The 18992-nt window shown below is 47.2% G+C and overlaps 4 protein-coding genes across 4 annotated transcripts; 3 read left to right on the plus strand and 1 right to left on the minus strand.

The window, feature by feature from the left end:
* Positions 1 to 2673: 2673 nt before the first annotated feature.
* Positions 2674 to 4513, minus strand: GGS25DRAFT_524657 (glycoside hydrolase family 76 protein; the record flags this gene model as incomplete). The annotated part of the gene is made up of 2 exons (XM_049264648.1): positions 2674 to 4349; positions 4411 to 4513. The coding sequence occupies 2 exons, from the start codon at positions 4511 to 4513 to the stop codon at positions 2674 to 2676; spliced, it is 1779 nt and encodes a 592-aa protein (XP_049113929.1).
* Positions 4514 to 8164: 3651 nt separating this feature from the next.
* GGS25DRAFT_417664 (synaptobrevin) lies at positions 8165 to 9892 on the plus strand. Its single transcript, XM_049258536.1, has 3 exons — positions 8165 to 8413; positions 8889 to 9120; positions 9177 to 9892. The coding sequence occupies exons 1-3, from the start codon at positions 8318 to 8320 to the stop codon at positions 9203 to 9205; spliced, it is 357 nt and encodes a 118-aa protein (XP_049113930.1). The 5' UTR covers positions 8165 to 8317; the 3' UTR covers positions 9206 to 9892.
* Positions 9893 to 13237: 3345 nt separating this feature from the next.
* Positions 13238 to 16990, plus strand: GGS25DRAFT_503876 (Aspartate/glutamate/uridylate kinase). Its single transcript, XM_049262094.1, has 2 exons — positions 13238 to 16363; positions 16456 to 16990. Exons 1-2 carry the CDS (start codon positions 13732 to 13734, stop codon positions 16512 to 16514), a joined length of 2691 nt encoding a protein of 896 aa, XP_049113931.1. The 5' UTR covers positions 13238 to 13731; the 3' UTR covers positions 16515 to 16990.
* Positions 16991 to 17107: 117 nt separating this feature from the next.
* Positions 17108 to 18944, plus strand: GGS25DRAFT_503878 (aspartate-semialdehyde dehydrogenase). The gene is made up of 3 exons (XM_049262095.1): positions 17108 to 17562; positions 17659 to 18393; positions 18525 to 18944. Exons 1-3 carry the CDS (start codon positions 17277 to 17279, stop codon positions 18590 to 18592), a joined length of 1089 nt encoding a protein of 362 aa, XP_049113932.1. The 5' UTR covers positions 17108 to 17276; the 3' UTR covers positions 18593 to 18944.
* Positions 18945 to 18992: the final 48 nt, after the last annotated feature.

Genomic DNA, 18992 nt, shown 5'->3' on the forward strand with positions numbered 1-18992 from the left:
ATGTAGTCGCTAGCGTTAACGAAGGTGAGGTAGGTACATCCTTCGGTAGGCAAGGCAGACACATATATGAGAAAGAGCGGTTGACCCTTCAAAAAGCATGTCAAGGAAGGTGCTCGCTCGGTTGGTGCCTTAACCCCTTAACCCCTTAGGCAACCCCTGAATTGTGGGATCCATTGACGCTATTTACAACACTTGGTATATAGCATATTGCTACTGTGTATATAGGTACCTATCAATATATGACTACAAAGAAAGACTAGGTACAGGCAGGATGAACAACATTAAACTTACCTATGTATGCTATTAGTGACACTACATATGTAGGTAAGTAGGCATATTCCTATCATCTCTCAGGCCTGTCATATCCAACACCTTCAACTAACGATCCTATTGGCCATCTGACCTAAGAAATGCCCCTAAAGGGAAATCAGTTGTGCTCTGCTAATCCAAGGTCCAGGCTCCCCATGATTCGTCGAAATATACATGTACTTCGAACGCAGTATCTAATCTCCATGTACCTATCTTAGGTATCCAAAAGAAAAGAAAAAGTGACGTACAGAGACGCGGCGCCAGACGTCGGCAATGTGCCTACCCGTCCGAAGCACCCCATCACACCCAACGGCTGCGACACCCCTCGCCAGATCAAGCCCGCCAACCCCCAACAAATAAACAGGTTTCGTCCAAGATGGGGTAGGTAACCGGTAGCTGTTACGCCTGGCTGAAGTTTGGCCGGCCTCGACCGTGTCAGTCACACCTGTGTGAGGTATAAATACCCAGAATAGGAACTGCCCTCACCACCTTGGATAGCTTCACAAGCACCAGCTGTCTGTCGTACCCTTCAAGCGTTTCCTCGTCTTCCCCTCCTCCCACCCCTCCTTGCCTCAGGGGCAGAGTACCTACATATCTAGATGGTCATACCCATCTCTTTCCTTTCATTTCTCTTTCTTCAAAGTTCTCCTCGTGCCTTCTTGGCAGTTGCTTCACTCTGCCGCCTCTTTCCTCCCGACTCATTATGATCTGTCTGTCCATGTCTCGGAGACTGGGCAAGACAGCAGTTGAATACAATGAGCTAATCAAATCCGATGTCTCAGTATCAGCACCAAAATAGAGATTAGTCGCTTCGAAATCCGGGGATAGAAGTTTCGGAAGCGGGGTCTGTAGGTAGGTAGGTAGACTAGAAAGACAAACTCGACTCGGCCGTTTATTGTCGATTCTGACAACTACCAAGCATTCTTCAAAGGAGCGTATAGTTGCACACACCTGTTTCGGCAGCCGAAGTCCGTCCAGGTTTAACCATTCCTACCGGTGTGTACACTGTTGCATACATGTAATGCACTTCCAGTTTCAAAGCAGGCCATTGCATATGTAGTCAATGTATGTTACCACATACCTGGGTAATAGTCGCTCAACAAGATCGCTCGCCACGGAGTCGAACTCGACTCTTCATTTCCAAAGGTTGCTTGCTTTGATAGCGGTAGGTCTATCCTCGCTACACTGGTGGTTATCCTAATGACCTCGTCGGCAAACATAACCGTGCGCTAGTCCACTGAGTCCATACCGCCGGGTCCTGCACCTGACTCCTAATGTGGTTCGCGAAGCACGCAGTGATCCGATGGGCCAGATGGAATCTAGGTCAGGGGGTAATAAATATCAATGATGTGTTCCACATTGATCGCCGTTTGCTAGTTCACATCAAACTCCGCTTGGTTCCCGAAATACGATTGTAGGTAAGCATGAAATCCTCTATCTGCGGAGAGTAAGCTTAGTATATCCGTAGAACCAACGAATATATCCGTCTATACCCCTCCAAAGACGAACTCTGCATAGTTAGGTTAAATAGGCGATACCGAGCACCTGACACCTTGTTACACGTGTACCCCCAACATTGACCATCTCAAGCGGGTTCAAGGCCATCGATGTCTTGAAGGACAACCGACCGTACCCCACGCTTCTAGAGGTACACAGACTAAGAATCTCTACACATCTTTGAATATCGCTTGCTTACACCGAGAGCGTTAGCTACTTTGGGCGGGTAGTTAGTATGTCTAGTTGGCGTAGGTGCCTACCTAGGTAGGCGTATACTCACCCTCATCCTTCCCTTAATATTTCCGAAATATCGTCCATAGCCCCCAAGCATCACAAATGAAGGATAGGGAAAGCCAAGGTGCGCTGCGCTGGATCTCTCCATCTACAAGCCACCCTCCAATTCGCATCATTTCACTGGCCCCTTATGGCAGGAAGCTTATTTGGAACTTCCATCAAGATATCCATGGCTGCATAAACGGTGTGCTGATTCGTGGTATCTCATAACCCTAAGTAACCCCCAGGGAGAGATATTGTTTCCCATTTTTAATACCATAAACCTTTGACCCGTCATGTTGCCGTGTTCCACCCCAAAGTCTACCTAGTAGGCACACAGTCTATATTCCTGACTTGCCGATATCATGAACAGACAAATGAAAGTCCCGCACGTACGTACCGTACCGTAGGAACCCCGGAACGTGCGTATCGGATCTTGTACTCCATGGAAGTCTTCGTAACAAATGCCCAGAAATATGGAGGTCCCCAAACCCTTTGAATTTTAAAGGGAAAAAACGCCATCCTGATGCAATACCCTCTTTTGTTATGCTTATGTGCAAATGTAATTCAATAACGTAAATAAACAATAAACATCTAAGCCCTCTGTTTTCGAAGCACCGAAGCTCTCTGGTCAATGGTATTCGTTGAGAGCGGTCGAGTCTTATCCGACGTCAATGTTCTTGTTGCTGCGCCACTCATCGGGGACAACATGGTCGGGGCAGACATCCTGTGCTGCATGCTGTCTGTGTGCTTTTGCAATTTTCCACCCCTATTTGCATACACCGTCGGTATCTTCTCACCTGATTCGGTACTCGAACTTCTGTCCATCCCAAGGTCCTTTCCCTTTCCCTTCTCATCTACCTTTTGCTTTCGTGCTGGTGTTAGGGCTGCTAATATGGCCGCTGGAGATAGGGATGAGCGGAAGGTAGCCAAATTATCTGCTGCCGATTTCGTCTCATCCGCCACCATGAAGGCTATTCCGCTTAGGAGAGAGAAGAGAATGACGATAGTACAAATGGCGGCACCGGCCCGGTCGCCTGTAGAGGTTGGCCCGTAGTACCGTCCAGATGGGTCGATGCGTCCCTCGTCGGAGCCGCCTGCGGATGGGTTGCCAACGCTGGTCCCGCCGGTGCTGTTGGTAACTGGCGCTTCGGCTTCGTGGATCATGTTAGCCAACACCACCTCCATAGCAGCCATCTGCTGTCCAACGCCGGTCGTGCCATCATAAGTCCCGCTATTATTCGCCCACTTGAATCCGCACATACGCTTATTGCTACCGCCCTGGCACTGCTGTGCGGCTGCCACGGCAGAGTTCTGTAGCAAAGTTCGAATGCGATCGAAGGTCCAAGGCGCCCATTTCGTTGTTGCCGCCATCCATCTACTCAAATAGGCCTTGAAGGATAATTGATCGGTATCACATAAGTTTACTGGCTCACACGCGATCTCGATCATGACTTTGTCCGCAGTGTCGTTTCCAAAGAAAAATATGTTTTCGGTACTGTTAAGTATTCCGTCTACACGTTCGTGCCACATTCCTAGTTCTTCTGCCTGATTCGACTTGTTCGCGTATGCCGCCATAGCAGCCGTCCCAAGGAGAAACGCGCCGGGGTTGTACGAAAACTCATAGGGGGTAATGGTCGAGCAATTATCACCGATATGCGTGCCATCGTAAATCCTATATGTATCACCAATAAGTTTGACAGCGACCATCCAGTCCCAAGTCTTAACAGCCCAGTCAGCGTAAGTGCTATTTCCCGTGTAGAGTGCCAGCCGCGCAGCAAGGTTGAAGAAGCAAGCCTGGGAGATAGAGTTCTTATAATCGAAACCGTTGTTCCATGTAAAAATCTGCCATCGCAAGCCGCCGTTGCAATTTTCCGGTTCCCATCTGGCAGCTTGTGTGTTGAAAACGGCCTGTGCTAATGCTAACCATCCTGGCTGGTCTGATGGCGGATCAGGAAACTTGTACTCGGCTGCGGACATAACAGCCATCCCCCAAAACCCTTGATCATCGTTCCCTTCAGTAAGTGTTTGGTTTGGGGGCATATAGTCATTGTAAGGGCCGACCTGATGTAGTAAACCTTGCATAGCGAGCTCGTTGTAAGTAGTGTCTCCAGTATAATACCAATAGTCAATCAATGCACCCATGAAAGCACCTCCTTCCCACCAGTAATATGGTTGCGGGAGAAGGCCCGGAGTTTGTCCAGGTTCATTACCGTCATAGAATGACACCAGGTCCTGTGCCATTTGTTTCGCTATAGTCTTTATAGAATCTAAGGTTTTTGCAATGAGAAGCTGTACAAATGTGAATATAAACGGCAGGCTCGAGCTTACCTGTAGATTGGACATCTAGCTCGTATGAGGTGACTAGACTACCAGTCACTAAGAGCGTGGTTGCTGTGAAGACAGCATTGTGCCAAGAGTGCCATAACCACATGGTGGCGATTCAAGGTCAGCCGAAGGTTGAATCGAACATAGAATTAGAAAATAGAAATTCTCTACGGAGAACCCGACATTGCAATACTGTAGATTCCCAGGGATTAAGTTGACAGGTAGACAGGTAGGTGGGAAAATGCGTAGACTGATGGTGATACAGAAAAGAGAGACACGAGCGTGTTATGTTCGACACTGTATTACCGGTCAAGAATGATGACAAAGAATGAAGTCGAATAGACACAGTCTCATTGATTCGTAGTGAGGGATATATGAGGAATATAAGGAATATAGAAATTATAAAATGTTATAAATATCGATTATAGGTATTATAAGAATGTGAGATTGAGAAGCATATAGGGATGTATGTATGTTCCAGGTTGTAATAGCCTATGGTTTAGGTGGTGAGCATAGAGAGGAAATCACATTCCTAATATCTTACTATTATTCTCTTCAATGCACCTTATCCACTCTCGCTAGTAGAGTCGCTACTAGGTAGACGAGCAAGAGCGTACCTAGGTAGGTAAATAGGTTCAATGTTCGTTCTTAATAGATGTTAGTTGGAGGTACTCGGAAATAACCACCTTAATGAAAATACGAGGAACGGCCCTGCGTATTTCATAGGCCCTAACGGCTAACGGCTGCTGATTCTAGACGACAGGGGGGGTAGGGTCCTTGGTCGTTCGACCTTTCCTCGCGCGTGATAAATATGAAGCGTGCGGCTGGACAATGAGCTCACTAAGTGGATATAGCTGATGCTTCGTGAGTAGCTAGCAGGTAGGTACTAGGTACTGGCCGTACTGTACCTAGGGTAGGTAGCTGGTTTAGGTATTCAGGGCAAGAGCAATGGAATCAATCAGAGTCATGGAGAAAGAACTTGAAGTGACGGGGGTGCCTGCTTTTTAAGACAATTCGCCTTTGTCGACGCATTCCATCATCTTATGTAACCATCTTCTCAAATTTCGTGTTTTGGCTGCTAAGTCATGGCGCTAATAAGACGACTACGTCGTACATACACATCTTTTTAGTAAGATATATAGTAGTTCCTTCGTCTACCATCGCAGCGCCCATAGCCGAAGGAGGAAAGGACCTGAGAATGAGTGACGCTCAATACCCAGTACCTACTGTAGTGACCAATGATCAGGAACATCGGTGATCCTTCTTGCAGCCGACGAACACTAGAAGCGGGGAAAGCCCAATATGTAGGAAGATAGAAAAGAACACCACTAGCATAACCCCATTCTCTCTCCGCGCTTTATACGAGATTCTATACTAGGTAGGTACCTGTAGACATTGACTAGGATGGCCTGATATATTTCATCGTGAAGCCGCTAGGACATACCCGACTTTTGCTATCGGACTAACCTATTTCATTAAATTAGATCTTTAAAATCAATGATTCTACTATTATAGCATGTACTACCTGGCGAGATAGGTCACAGGTGTTGTACAATACCTAGGTGTGTATTAAATACCATAATATGTAGGTAGGTGTAGGCAAAAAGCAAGCAAGAAAGAAGAGTCTGATTGTTACCTATAATATACGTATATAGTACATAGCATCTTTCGCTGTGGTTACCGAAGGTACGCCAACATTGTTTGATTGGTGAGCAAACAGCGCATCTTTGGATGATGCTGTCTTTCCACGCAGCAGTGTCCGTGATTCTAGAGTTGTCAAAGTTTTTAATCGTTTGTCTGGTTTGCTCAAACCCTCTGCGTAGGTATTATACGTAATACTACATATTGCTCTAGGTAGTGAGTGTTACATAATAATTGCAAGAATGTCGCGTCGGATTTATAGAAAAATTCTATTTGTACAATGGAAGTTGAAGGTGGGAGTTATTATAAGCTTCTTGGATCGAAATTTGGGTTGGGTTCGTTCATAAATTTCCCTTCTAGCGCGCTACGATGATGAAACGGATCTCTTACACCCATTGGTGTGGGACTTTGGGCCAGTCCGGAACACCAAACCACACCAAAGCCAAGCGTTTACTATTGTGCACCTACCTAGGTATGTAGATATTCGACATGGACATGAATAACAGAGAGTATATAATATTAGTAACTACCCCTTTTCAGAAGAGTAGAATGTATCCAACCACTACACCATATGCATGTAACATTTCCCCATTGTCAGAGATCTCTCTGATCAGCGCAAGAATGTTAGGGCACGCGGGGGATCTTCATGTATTTGGGGGGGTATTAACGGGACCCATCTGTACAATACAATACAACTACATAAGGTGATACTACAGTATGTATGTAAAGCGGCAAGGCGTCACTAATGATATTATGATAATGATATTGCTAAAAAAGCAGGACATCTATAAATCATAAGCACCACCTGCGCAGCTAATTGAACTGATCTCAGAACTAATTGGCAAAATACGCCTTAGGCTGCTAGGTACGGGATTTAGTAAACTTGTGAGAACCCCGACGGCCATGTGGCCTTGACGTCAGGTTACGAAGTAGTCGGCCGGAATGCACTCTACAGCGATTGTCGGCATGTACTATCCATGGATGAATGTATGTACTGTACCTAATCTGGGTACATATGTAGTTCAACATTGATGCTGTATTAGCTATGTATGTATGCATTGTACATAAAAACAATGATGCTGAATCTACACAACCCACCGCATCTTGGCATGCTCGGCTTCGGAAGATTTTAAACCATCGACGATCTAACTGGCGTACTATTCGATATAAGCGTATACCTAGGGAGGTTAGTATATTGCCTAGGACATATACGACTGTGGCTTGTCCATATTCTTACGTACCTCTAGTCACCTAAGAACCGGGCAGCTGCCCATATGCCGCCCTTTCAATTCACTGTGCCACATAAGGATTACGCATGCTAAATACCTTTGATGCATTCTGTAAAGAATTAATGATTTATTTTCAAAAGTGAAAAGGTTAGGCATTTAAATAGAAAGGAGGAGTAAATGGTAACTGTGAAGTCTTCCATCTATCGTATGGATGTATTTGAACTATTTGAAAAAGCAACATTGAAAGTACTCGAGTACGGAATAACCTCAAGTCTAAGGTCTTATCTAGTTACCTACTAAGGTACTCTGAGGTAGGTAGGTACTAGGTATTCGACAAAGAAGATTAATCGCACTAACGAGGATACTAACGGGGTTCTATTTGTGTCTTGTGTCACCTGACTATCTACTTACGGTCTCCTGGTTTTTGTTTTTTTAGCCTTTCAAGGTTCCATCACTGGCACATGTTCCTTGTTGTTGCTGGCTTCAATTGGGCTAGGGTGTTTCTTGTAGCACAGCCGAAAGGAGTTGTTGCCCAGTTGCACAGGTGTTTTTTATTATTTTAGGCGCCCCAGGGCCCATTCAGGTATTGTACCTTCGTACCCCAAACTCTCCAAACTCCCCAAACTTCCCGCAATTTTACCCTTTTTTAATGTTCAAGTTGTTCCCAGGTGCCCTTTAAGTTAAGTTACCTAGTAACTAGTTAGTACCTAGTACTTGAATACAATACAACACATGTACCTTTTCCCTTAGCAAATATCCTTGGAACCAAGCGTCTCGGATACGACTCTCTAACCTTTTGCAACTCTTTCTTACCCTGAAATTCCGACCTCCCTCCAACCTCTCTTCTGCTTCTTCCTCATTTTCATCTCAAACTTCTTCGCCACACGTATACCAGCAATTCCAACTGATTCCCATCATCATCGCGACGAAAAAACTATCCATATCCCATTTATTCGCCGCTATTTTCGACGATTCTCAACTTTGTTGATTCCATCGAACAACCTCAACTAAACTAAATCCATCCGTCAATCATCTCCAAAATGTCGAACCAGGAGGCACCCTATGACCCGTATATCCCCAGTGGCCAGAACGGAGGCCAGCAGGGTGGAAATGCCAGAACTCAAGCACTTCAAGCAGTAAGTTTGTTTTATTTTTTATGTTTATATCATTAAGAATCGATGGTTTCGTTCCTGGATCAACGATTATCGATGTCCGACGAATGAACTGGACCGACCGCGACCGTGCACGGGATGATGCGACACCTCTCGCGCCCAAATCCGTTCATCTACTACAGCCGGAGCGACGATCTACAACGAAAATCCATTGGTGATATCCTCTACATCAAGTAGGAATATAGGAAGAGATGGGTACGGGTATAACTACAAATTATATCGTTTTCCGATAGCTCCAACAATCACGATATACCCCTCAATGCGATGGGGTGCAGCCTACTGTTGCACAATTATCCAAGCTGTTACGCTACTTTTCTCCCCCGGATTCCGCGATATAATAAGGATCGCAAGCTACGATGGATTTTGTTGTTGTTTAAAGGAGGAAATTGGCATTACGTACATTTCAAGGGGACAAAGAAGCTAACATTCTACTTCGTAGCAAATTGATGATACTGTCGGTGTCATGCGAGAAAACATCAACAAGGTGTCCCAGCGTGGTGAACGCCTCGATGCCCTACAAGACAAGACCGACAACTTGGCCGTCTCCGCCCAGGGCTTCCGACGTGGCGCCAACAGAGTTCGCAAGCAGATGTGGTGGAAGGACATGAAGATGAGGATGTGCCTGATTGTTGGTATCATCATCCTCATTCTCATCATTGTCGTTCCCTCTGGTAAGTTGAACAATATCTATCTACTTTGATACAGAGAGACTGACTAAGTACTGTAGTGCTTGCGGCCCAGGGCAAGATAAACTAATCCCGCATCTGTACACACGCCATTGGGTACCTGGATGAGTATAAAATTAATGGAATGAACTTGATGGTACGAATGAAGACTTTGAATCTCGCAGGCTACGAGCAACAGCAGCAACATTGGCGACTCCCGATCATCGAAGAAGATGGTTTGTTTTTTCTTTTTCGAGGATCGGGGTCGCAGAGCACAGAGAGGAGTTGTCTTTGATTTGGCCGGTCTTTCTTTGGCAATGCAATGCAAATGGAACGAAATTCGGAAGGCTTGGGATAAAACCACTGAACGATGCCCGACCATTACGACGCCCCCCAACGGTGGAGCTGTGGTGATGGTGAAGGTGGATCCGACTTGTATGTATGATGGCGAGGCGTTTTTCGACTAATTCAAGATATCTTATGACTCCCCCCGAATGTTCATACCTCTGATGCGTTAAGGAGTTACTATTTCTTGATCGATCCGCCTACAAACTTGTTACGTTACTTTTATGATCATATCAATGTGTTCTCTTATCAATCGGAGGGGTTTGCCATTACCTACGTGCTACTCTAACCTGGGACTGTGATACGATTCCTTTTTATGTATCTAGGTAGATTAAACGTCACGTTGTAAATGTGGTCTACCTATCTGCCTTCCTAAGTACCAATATGGACGCCCAGACAAGTAAACCCCGAATCAGAACAGTATAACGGTATTCTGAACGCTTTGGGGTCACACGGATGACCCCTAATATGTAAGCTAGGTACATGTTGAGCTTCCTACGGAGTAGGCACTAATTTGAGGACATCACATTAAGTAAATTCTATCACCGTATATATATTCTAGGTGATAGCATGTGGGTAGGCATTCTTGATTCATATATCTACGTAGGTACTTGCCTAACTATGTAACTTACGTACGTGCTAATTCAAATATTTTGAGCATCTGGATAGCGGTGCCGCGTCTGACGCAGCTTCTACGCACTACTATAGGTACTTACATCTAACCTAGATACTTATTCCTAGATGCCTAGGCATGTGTTAGGTCCTTTGAGGGAGAGGTATATCGCCACGAAAAAAGGAAGCCTCGTACTACGTACGTATCACATCACAGACTCTCTCTATTCCTTAGACTCACCAGGACTGCCATCACGGCCAGCCTCTCAATCGCTCAGCGCCAATGTCGCCGGCACATCCTCGTCCTCCCCCACCCCGCTATAGCGGGCCAAGATGACGACGGCAAGAATAGCCAGGGACGCGACATCCACGCGCCCACGATCTCTCACGGTGGGGAACCGAGCCCTGCACGCGCCCGTCTTCATGAACTGGAAGACGCGCACCGCGAACGCGACAGCGTGGCAGTTGTGCGCGGTCTCGGGCTCCGTCGCACGCGCGGCGCGCTGCCAGAGGTACGCGAAGCGCGCGGCCATCCCGCCCGTCGGGAAGAGCTCCTTCTCGAGCAGGAGGCTGAGGCCGGCGTCGACCTGCATGAGGCGCGCCTCGGACGGCGGGCCGTTGCTGCTGCTGCTGCTGGCGTTGCAGTCGGCGCGGTAGTTCCGGACCAGCGCCTCGATCTCGGGGGTCCGGATGAACGCGTCGAGCTCCGAGGGCGTTAGCGTGAACAGCGGCGCGACGTGCTCGAGGACCCGCGGCTGGTTGTTGACGAGGTTCTGGGTTCCGTCGTCGCCCGCGTAGAAGAGGTCGTGGAAGAAGTGCTGGGCTTCGGGGCTCGGGGGGCGGGGTAGGTCGAGAAGCCCGCGGAGCAGGCCTGGCTCGAGGGTTAGGCTGCCGTTGGCGAGGAAGGTGGGGTCGAGCTCGAGTTCGTCGATATCGATCTTTTCCAGCTCTTCCAAGGATGAGGTCTCTGGGATCTGGTCTAGTTCCTGCATTTTTTGAAAAAGATGGGTATCTTTCGTTAGTTCTCTTTGTGTGGGTTTCTTTTTTCTGATAGAATACCTATGTAGAATCACGAATTTTTGAGCGCTGATCGGAGTGATTCGTTGCTTGAGTCCTGATGGGAATCCTTTGTAAAATGGGAGCACTCTGAAATTATATAGACAACGATGACCAAGCAACGGCTTTGTTTGATTTATTGTATTGCCCTTAAGTTCTAAGACAATCGAAATCAACACGACGAAGACAACACAAGGCTTTTGATGGATTACGATTGAATCAAAGGGTAAGTTAATGCACCTTAAGGTCTAATTCTAACGAGCTCCTAAATAACCGAGATGGTGACTTTAGCAGATGTGTATACCTAGTAGGTATTAAACTCATCAACACCTAGGAGGATTACCCCTTTCACCTTACCTATCCTAGGTTTATATCAGTTCACATTCCAAACAGCTACAATATGACGCGTCACAGAATGTAGACATGATGATGATACACCTTATATCTAACCACTATCTTCTCACCTTTACCCCTTAACTTTTGTGTGTGATGAATTACGAATACGCTTAGTCCCATCTTGAGATGGACGCAGACCTCGAGTCAGAGAAATCGGGGGTCGGTAAGCGTACGATGAAGACGAACTGGTATCTTCTCTAGTCTGATGGCTGAGAATGGTCATCCGAAGCCTAGCTGAGACCTCATGATCGTGGCAAATGAGGGAAATGAGATGAGAGCGGAAGCCGAAAGAGGAGGCCACAGCGGACACCCGAGTAAAGAGAGAGAAGAACGTAGACGTGTGTGGCCTTATGACCATGGAAAATCGAACATACCCGGCTGTATACAGTAATATCCAAATTCCCGATGATGCAGGTTTTGGAGAAAGTTGGAGACGGCGATTTCAAGTTAGTATATTTTGAATCCTCTCTGGTGTATTTTATGTATTTCATAGTAGCCGAGATGAGAGGAAGCTCTCACAGTCCACATCTAAGGGTACGGCCATCGTCTTATACAAAATGCAGGTGTGTAACTTCGGTTCGTGTTATGCCGGAGGAGACGAATCCGGTTCCACAAGCACTGCCCCTTCTGCAAGGCCGGCAGGTGAAATCGATGCAGTCAAGGGCTCGTATGACTTTCAAGTTCGCAGAGGGATTTTTGGAATGGCTGGTGACTTGCCTAAGCTTATAGATTGATATTAGACGAGCTGAACAACTCAAGCTTTTGACTGGTTGCTAACTGTGCCCCCTTAACTACAAGGCGTCATGTTGTACTACGGAATGGCTGTTTGTATAACCGATTTGGTCGATGGAGGTGTGACTCTTAGCTTTATTATTGCTGATCCACCGTTCTAGAGTCTTTGGGACTTGTGGGCTCCATGAGAATGAAGCGTAGTGTGTCCCGGTATGCTGAATTGGGAAACTCCCTACGAGAGGGGGGTTGTCGTGTACTTTTCTGGAGGATGATACATTAATATACGTTGAATGCTGCGTCCCTATCTATGTCGGCATCTCAACAACTGGCAGTCATGTTATATTAGATATTATCAGGTCTCCATGCAGGCAAAGACAGCTAGTGAATAGCAAATTCTGGACAGGTTTATAGTAGGGAAGGCCGGACTGAGGTGAAAGAATGCTTGGCCACGCAAGGTACGGTGACGAAGCTTTTGGATTTGCTGCAGGTCGAAGCTTGGAAGCGAGAGAGAAGGCGCCAAGATTGATGATGGTGTGTAGATGTTACAATTCGATCTAGACAGAGGGGTTCAGCTAATGTGCATATACATATAAATGTAGTATTGTAAATATGTGTGGGTATGTATAGGTAGGTATCATTGATATTGAGAAGGATAGTCATCTTCAACCGGAAACAGCCAACTTGGTTAGGCTAGGTATGTAGTACATGGTAGTTATGAAAGACAAGAGAGTACTTGAGTCACTTGAGAGGTGGCATGTGAGATGATGAAAATGATAAGAAAATCAAATGCTAACGTTACTAATAATTCTGTGAATTCAAGCTACACACAAGGCTAGTGGGGTCTAGTTCTTACCTAACCTAACACTACTAGGTAGTATGTGCATGTAAGTATTCCAGATGTCTTTGTTAATCCCTATAATTCAATTACAAGGGATATTTGAGGTACTAACAGGGGTTAATATAACTATTGTCTGCCAATGCTAATTCAAGTTGCGGTTTTCGGCGAACCAAGATTTTTTTGAAGTTTTTTTTTTTTCTTTTCGTTTCTCGGTCAAATGTGGAAAGTAGGTACCTTTAGTACTATATTTCACTACTCTACCAGGATAACACTATCGCGGCGACTTTATTTGCCCCTCCACATAATTGTCTTACAATGTGAACTTCACAACTTCACTACTTCACTTTCTTAATAGCCAATTCAGGTAAATAAGTTCATCTTTGTTCAATTGGTGCGCCTACTTCACTTGTTGTACACAGTACTTCTTCCTTAGGTGCTTCTTATGTCCAACATATTCTCTTAAGTATTTAAACTGACTCACTCGCCGTCTGACTTTCTAGCTTCTCTCCCTCCCTTCCGAGGTCTCTCTAGGCTTCGCCGACGGGCAGCTTGATTCTCGTCTCCATACCACGGCTTTATAGGCCGTGGAGGAATCAATTGAGCACATAGGCTTTTATTCGCTTGCTCTCTCGTCCAGCATGATGCTGTCAATGCGCGCCGCGCGAGTGGCCATCCGGGCCGGCTCTCGTCGAGTCTCCCCCAGGGTTACTCGCCTGTCTCCTGCGATCGCAACGAGCGTTTCCTTACGAAATCCGCAAGCCGCCTACTCCTCTGCCCGATCGAACGATTCCACCACCCGTGCTGCCGTCATCCAGGTTCTTAATAATGTCGGCTCTAAACGAGAGGTCCAGCAGTACCTCTCTCACTTTTCCTCCGTCTCCTCCCAACAATTTGCTATCATAAAAGTCGGCGGTGCTATTTTAACCGACTATCTGGATGAACTCTGCTCTTCTCTATCGTTTCTATACCACGTTGGACTTTTCCCTATCATCGTCCATGGCGCTGGTCCCCAGCTCAACAAGCTCCTCGAAGATGCGGGCGTCGAGCCTGAGTTCGAGGAGGGGATCCGAATCACTGATGGTAAGACATTGGGCATTGCAAGACGGCTCTTCTTGGCCGAGAATTTGAAGCTGGTCCAACGTCTAGAAGAGATGGGCGTCCGCGCCCGACCAATTACCTCGAGCGTCTTCACCGCCGATTACCTTGACAAAGAGAAGTGGAAGTTCGTGGGCAAGATCACCGAGGTCAACAAGGAGCCAATCCAGACTGCCATTGAGAACGGCTATCTCCCTATTCTCACTTCCATGGCTGAGACGAGGGAAGGACAGGTACTGAATGTCAACGCCGATGTCGCAGCAGGAGAACTAGCTCGTGAATTCGAACCATTAAAGGTCGTTTATCTCAGCGAGAAGGGTGGCTTATTCGACGGCAACGTACAAAAGATTTCTGCCATTAACCTGGATGAAGAGTTTGACCACATCATGTCCCAACCGTGGTGCAAGTTTGGGACACGATTAAAGATTCGGGAGATCAAGGACCTTCTAGAAACCCTCCCGCGCTCGTCTAGCGTTGCCATCATACACCCTGCCGATTTACAAAAGGAGCTCTTCACTGATTCTGGAGCGGGTACTCTTATTCGCCGGGGAGACAAATTAATTACTGCGGAAAGTGTCGCTGACTTTAGCGATCTTGAGAAGCTCAAGGATGTGCTTGTCCGGGATCGTGAAGTCCGAGACGCTAGGGCTACAGTAGACCGCTATCTAGATTTCCTGAAGGGAAAGAAATTCAAGGCCTACTTTGATGAGCCCATGAAGGCTCTTGCCGTCGTCCTCGATCCTGCTCCTGACCAATCCTATTCAACATTGGCTACCTTGACGATAACGAAGTCGGGTTGGTTGACGAACGTCGCCGACAACCTCTTTGCCGCAATCAAAAAGGAGTATCCTAGCCTTGTGTGGACTGTGAAAGCTGATGACGAGAACCTCACGTGGTTCTTCGACAAGGCAGATGGCAGTATCGTTAGGGGCAATGATGTTATGTTCTGGTATGGAATTGAGCCGGGCGACGAGCTGAACAAGCTCATGCGGGAATTCACTCTCCAGGGCCGGGCAATGCTTGGTGAATCCAATTTGGAATCTCGTCTCCACCGGGCAGCCCAGGTTGCTTCTGAGAATCTACGAGCACACTTTGCCTCCGGTTCCGCAGCTAACCAAGCCCGAGGTTATTCCACCCATGCTCGCCGTTCTGTGTCAGGGGCTATCCCCACAAATGCTTTCTCGCGTGGGTCGCGCCGAGGTTTCGCGACCGAGACCAATCCGAACCCCCCGTATGGCAAAAAACACGCTTCCAACACACAGCCGTCTAGGGTGGCCTTGATAGGCGCCCGAGGCTACACTGGGCAGAATCTAATCAGTCTAATTAACACGCACCCTAACTTCGATCTTCGACATGTATCTTCGCGAGAACTAGAAGGGCAAAAGTTGGAAGGCTACACCAAAAAAGATATCATTTATGAGAACTTGAGTTTCGACGATGTTTACGAGATGGAGAAGAAGGGCAAGATAGACGTGTGGGTTATGGCACTACCAAATGGTGTGTGCAAGCCTTTCGTCGACGCCATCAACAAGGCCAAAGAATCATCTACTAGAGAAGACCATAGTTTGATTGTGGATCTTTCAGCCGATTACCGATTTGACAAGTCGTGGACATATGGCCTCCCAGAGTTGGTGAAGCGATCACAGATCGCTCAGGCCACTCATATCGCCAATCCCGGTTGCTATGCAACTGCGGCCCAGCTCGGCATCGCGCCACTTGTGGAATATCTCGGGGGTCAGCCCACCGTTTTCGGCGTTTCTGGTTACTCAGGGGCCGGCACCAAGCCGTCGGCAAAGAACAATGTGGAAATTCTTACCAACAATCTTATCCCGTACAGCTTGACGGATCACGTACACGAGAAGGAGATCAGTAGCCAGTTGGGCGTTGACGTTGGGTTCATCCCACACGTCGCAGTCTGGTTCCAGGGCATTCATCACACTATCAACCTTCCTCTCAAGAAGACTATGACGTCGCGCGATATCCGACAGATTTACCAGGACAGGTATGCAGGGGAGAAGCTAGTCAAGGTGGTGGGCGAGGCACCGCTTGTAAAGGCCATCAGTGGGAAGCACGGGGTGGAGATTGGCGGGTTCGCGGTGCACAGTTCCGGGAAGCGCGCGGTGATTTGCGTGACGATTGATAATTTACTCAAGGGTGCTGCCACACAATGTTTACGTAAGCTCAGCCCCTTTTCTCTCTCATCCTCTTGCCTTCCTACATAGCAACCTCCTCACGCTATATAACACGTTACTAATGAAAAATGACAGAAAACATGAACTTGGCTCGCGGGTATGCGGAATTTGAGGGTATACCTCCAATGGAATGAATAGAATAGGGGAAATCATGGTTACAGCTCGCGAAGAATTTCAAGGGAGAGATTCTTCCTTGCTTCTCTTATTTATGGAGGGGAATGAATTGAGGTTGCAGTGATAGGAGATGTCTATGTGCGTGTGTGTGTGTGCATGTGTGTGTCTGTGTGGTATAAAACTTGTATATAGTTGGATTGGAGGTCATGCCGGATTAAAAAAAAGATTACATTTATGAAGTGATGCTAGGGCGGACATATGAATGTTGAAAACCTTGAATAGGTACACATTGTAACCTACATGTACTTAAACCTAGACCATATGCAACTTATAATGCAAGTACTAGGTAGGTACATATCGGGTTCTGCCGACAGCATTGAGTTCAGTCACCAGACGCCGTTTGATTTTTGAAGGAATGAACCCAAACACCGAGGCAGCTGCAAGGTGAGGTATTATACTAGTTAGTGGGGACAAATTCAAAGCTTCAATCCCCTGAGTGTCAACCATTGGCATAAACCGTGAAGCATGAAGCATGGATGTCATGTCCATGTCCATGTCCGATGGCGGATGGCGGGGTGTCCTAGGTAGTACTACTTAATAGCAATTATTGGTGGGGCAAGTTTTTTTTTTAGCACGAATTGATCTCTGAATCTTCTATAACTAAATCTTGAAATCCATAAATCGACAAGATTTGACTCATACATACCTATATCTTAGTATATACGATAAATTGGTTATAGATCGAATACTTATCACCAATACCTAGGTTCTTATAATACCCAATGGCTTCCCCATTCCCAACCAAGAAATGCGGCGTCCTGGGCTGCACTGGCTCCGTGGGACAGCGCTTCATCCTACTCCTGTCGCAACACCCGCACTTCGTCCTCCACGCCGTCGGGGCCTCGTCCCGGTCCGCGGGAAAGAAGTATAAGGACGCCGTGAGATGGAAGCAGGCGTCCCCCATGGGCTCTGTCGGCGAGCTGGTCGTGCGCGAGTGCAAGGCCACTGAGTTCGCCGACTGCGATGTTGTCTTTAGTGGGCTTGACGCAGATGTCGCTGGTGATATTGGTATGTTACTTCTTGTCCTTTTTTTTTTTTCTTCCCCTTTATTTTTCTGTTTTTTTACCCTCTGAAACTAACGTACGGTTACCTGTGTGTAATCAGAAATGGAATTCCTCAAGGCCAACCTCGCCGTCTTCTCCAACGCAAAGAACTACCGCCGCGACCCCCTTGTCCCCCTCGTTGTACCTACCGTCAACCTCCCACATCTTGACCTCATCCCGCACCAGCGCCGACACTACGGGCTAGAGAAGGGCTTCCTCGTGTGCAACTCCAACTGCGCCGTCATTGGACTTGTGATCCCCTTCGCAGCGCTACAGGCGCGCTTCGGACCCGTCGACACCGTCAGCGTTGTAACGATGCAGGCTGTCTCGGGCGCAGGGTACCCCGGCGTTAGCAGCATGGACGTGCTCGACAACGTCGTGCCCTTCATCTCAGGCGAGGAGGACAAGCTCGAGACCGAGGCCCGCAAGATCCTCGGCACCATCTCCTCCGACGCCACCGCCCTCAACGACCAGCAGGACCTCCGCGTCTCCGCCGCCTGCAACCGCGTCCCCGTCCTCGACGGCCACACGGCCTGCGTCTCCCTCCGTTTCCGCAACCGCCCCGCCCCCTCCGCCGAAGATGTCAAAGCCGCTTTAAGAGAGTACGTTAGCGAGGCCGAGACGCTCGGGTGCCCCAGCGCACCCACACCCAGCATCAAGGTCTTCGACGAGCCCGACCGTCCACAGCCCCGCCTCGATCGCGAACTAAGTCGCGGATACACCGTCAGTGTCGGTCGCGTGCGCGAGGACGACAGCGGTATCTTTGATATCAAGTTTGTCGCGCTTAGTCATAATAGTATGTTGTTTCCGCTCTCTTCCCTCCACCTCAACCTCTCACTTAAATCCAATTCTTCCCGATTGAAACTTATACATACCTACTGGGAATCACATTCACGTTTTTTTGCTGACCACCTACCGCGTATCTAGCTGTCATCGGAGCTGCCGGTTCATCTATATTGAACGCCGAGGCAGCAGTGCTTAAGGGGTTGATTTAGTTTTTAGTCAGTAGACAGACGTACAATTGGGGGAAAGCACCCTTTATTTTGCATTATTGTGGGCGTTGTGTTGTGTTTTTTTTTTGTTTTTTTTTTTGGATTTATTCATGTATGCATGCATTTACCTGAGGTAACTGTGCATTGGGGGGGGGGGTTGATCAAAAAAAAGAAGAAAAGGGGGAAGGAAACCATAACTATTCATAGAGTACCTATTTACTTCGTACATACCAGACGATAACTATGTATATGGTAGTTACCGACTACATTTACAATCCACAATTCACAATTCACATAACTAACTGGTTAAAGATAAAAAAGAAATCCAACATTGAAGGTAATCAATCCCATGCATTCATTCATAACGTTAAGTCGTATTAAATTACTTCTTCATCCACTCCAT

Source organism: Hypoxylon fragiforme, assembly GCF_022984875.1.
Source record: "Hypoxylon fragiforme strain CBS 206.31 chromosome Unknown GGS25scaffold_8, whole genome shotgun sequence".
NCBI lineage: Eukaryota > Fungi > Ascomycota > Sordariomycetes > Xylariales > Hypoxylaceae > Hypoxylon > Hypoxylon fragiforme.

Coding starts and splice junctions, on each gene's coding strand:
- GGS25DRAFT_503878 (XM_049262095.1), top strand. CDS start 17,277: ATGGCTTCCCCATTCCCAACCAAGAAATGCGGCGTCCTGGGCTGCACT. Junction 17,563..17,658: donor AGATGTCGCTGGTGATATTG/GTATGTTACTTC, acceptor GTGTGTAATCAG/AAATGGAATTCCTCAAGGCC. Junction 18,394..18,524: donor TGTCGCGCTTAGTCATAATA/GTATGTTGTTTC, acceptor CCGCGTATCTAG/CTGTCATCGGAGCTGCCGGT.
- GGS25DRAFT_503876 (XM_049262094.1), top strand. CDS start 13,732: ATGATGCTGTCAATGCGCGCCGCGCGAGTGGCCATCCGGGCCGGCTCT. Junction 16,364..16,455: donor TGCTGCCACACAATGTTTAC/GTAAGCTCAGCC, acceptor GAAAAATGACAG/AAAACATGAACTTGGCTCGC.
- GGS25DRAFT_417664 (XM_049258536.1), top strand. CDS start 8,318: ATGTCGAACCAGGAGGCACCCTATGACCCGTATATCCCCAGTGGCCAG. Junction 8,414..8,888: donor GAACTCAAGCACTTCAAGCA/GTAAGTTTGTTT, acceptor TCTACTTCGTAG/CAAATTGATGATACTGTCGG. Junction 9,121..9,176: donor CATCATTGTCGTTCCCTCTG/GTAAGTTGAACA, acceptor TAAGTACTGTAG/TGCTTGCGGCCCAGGGCAAG.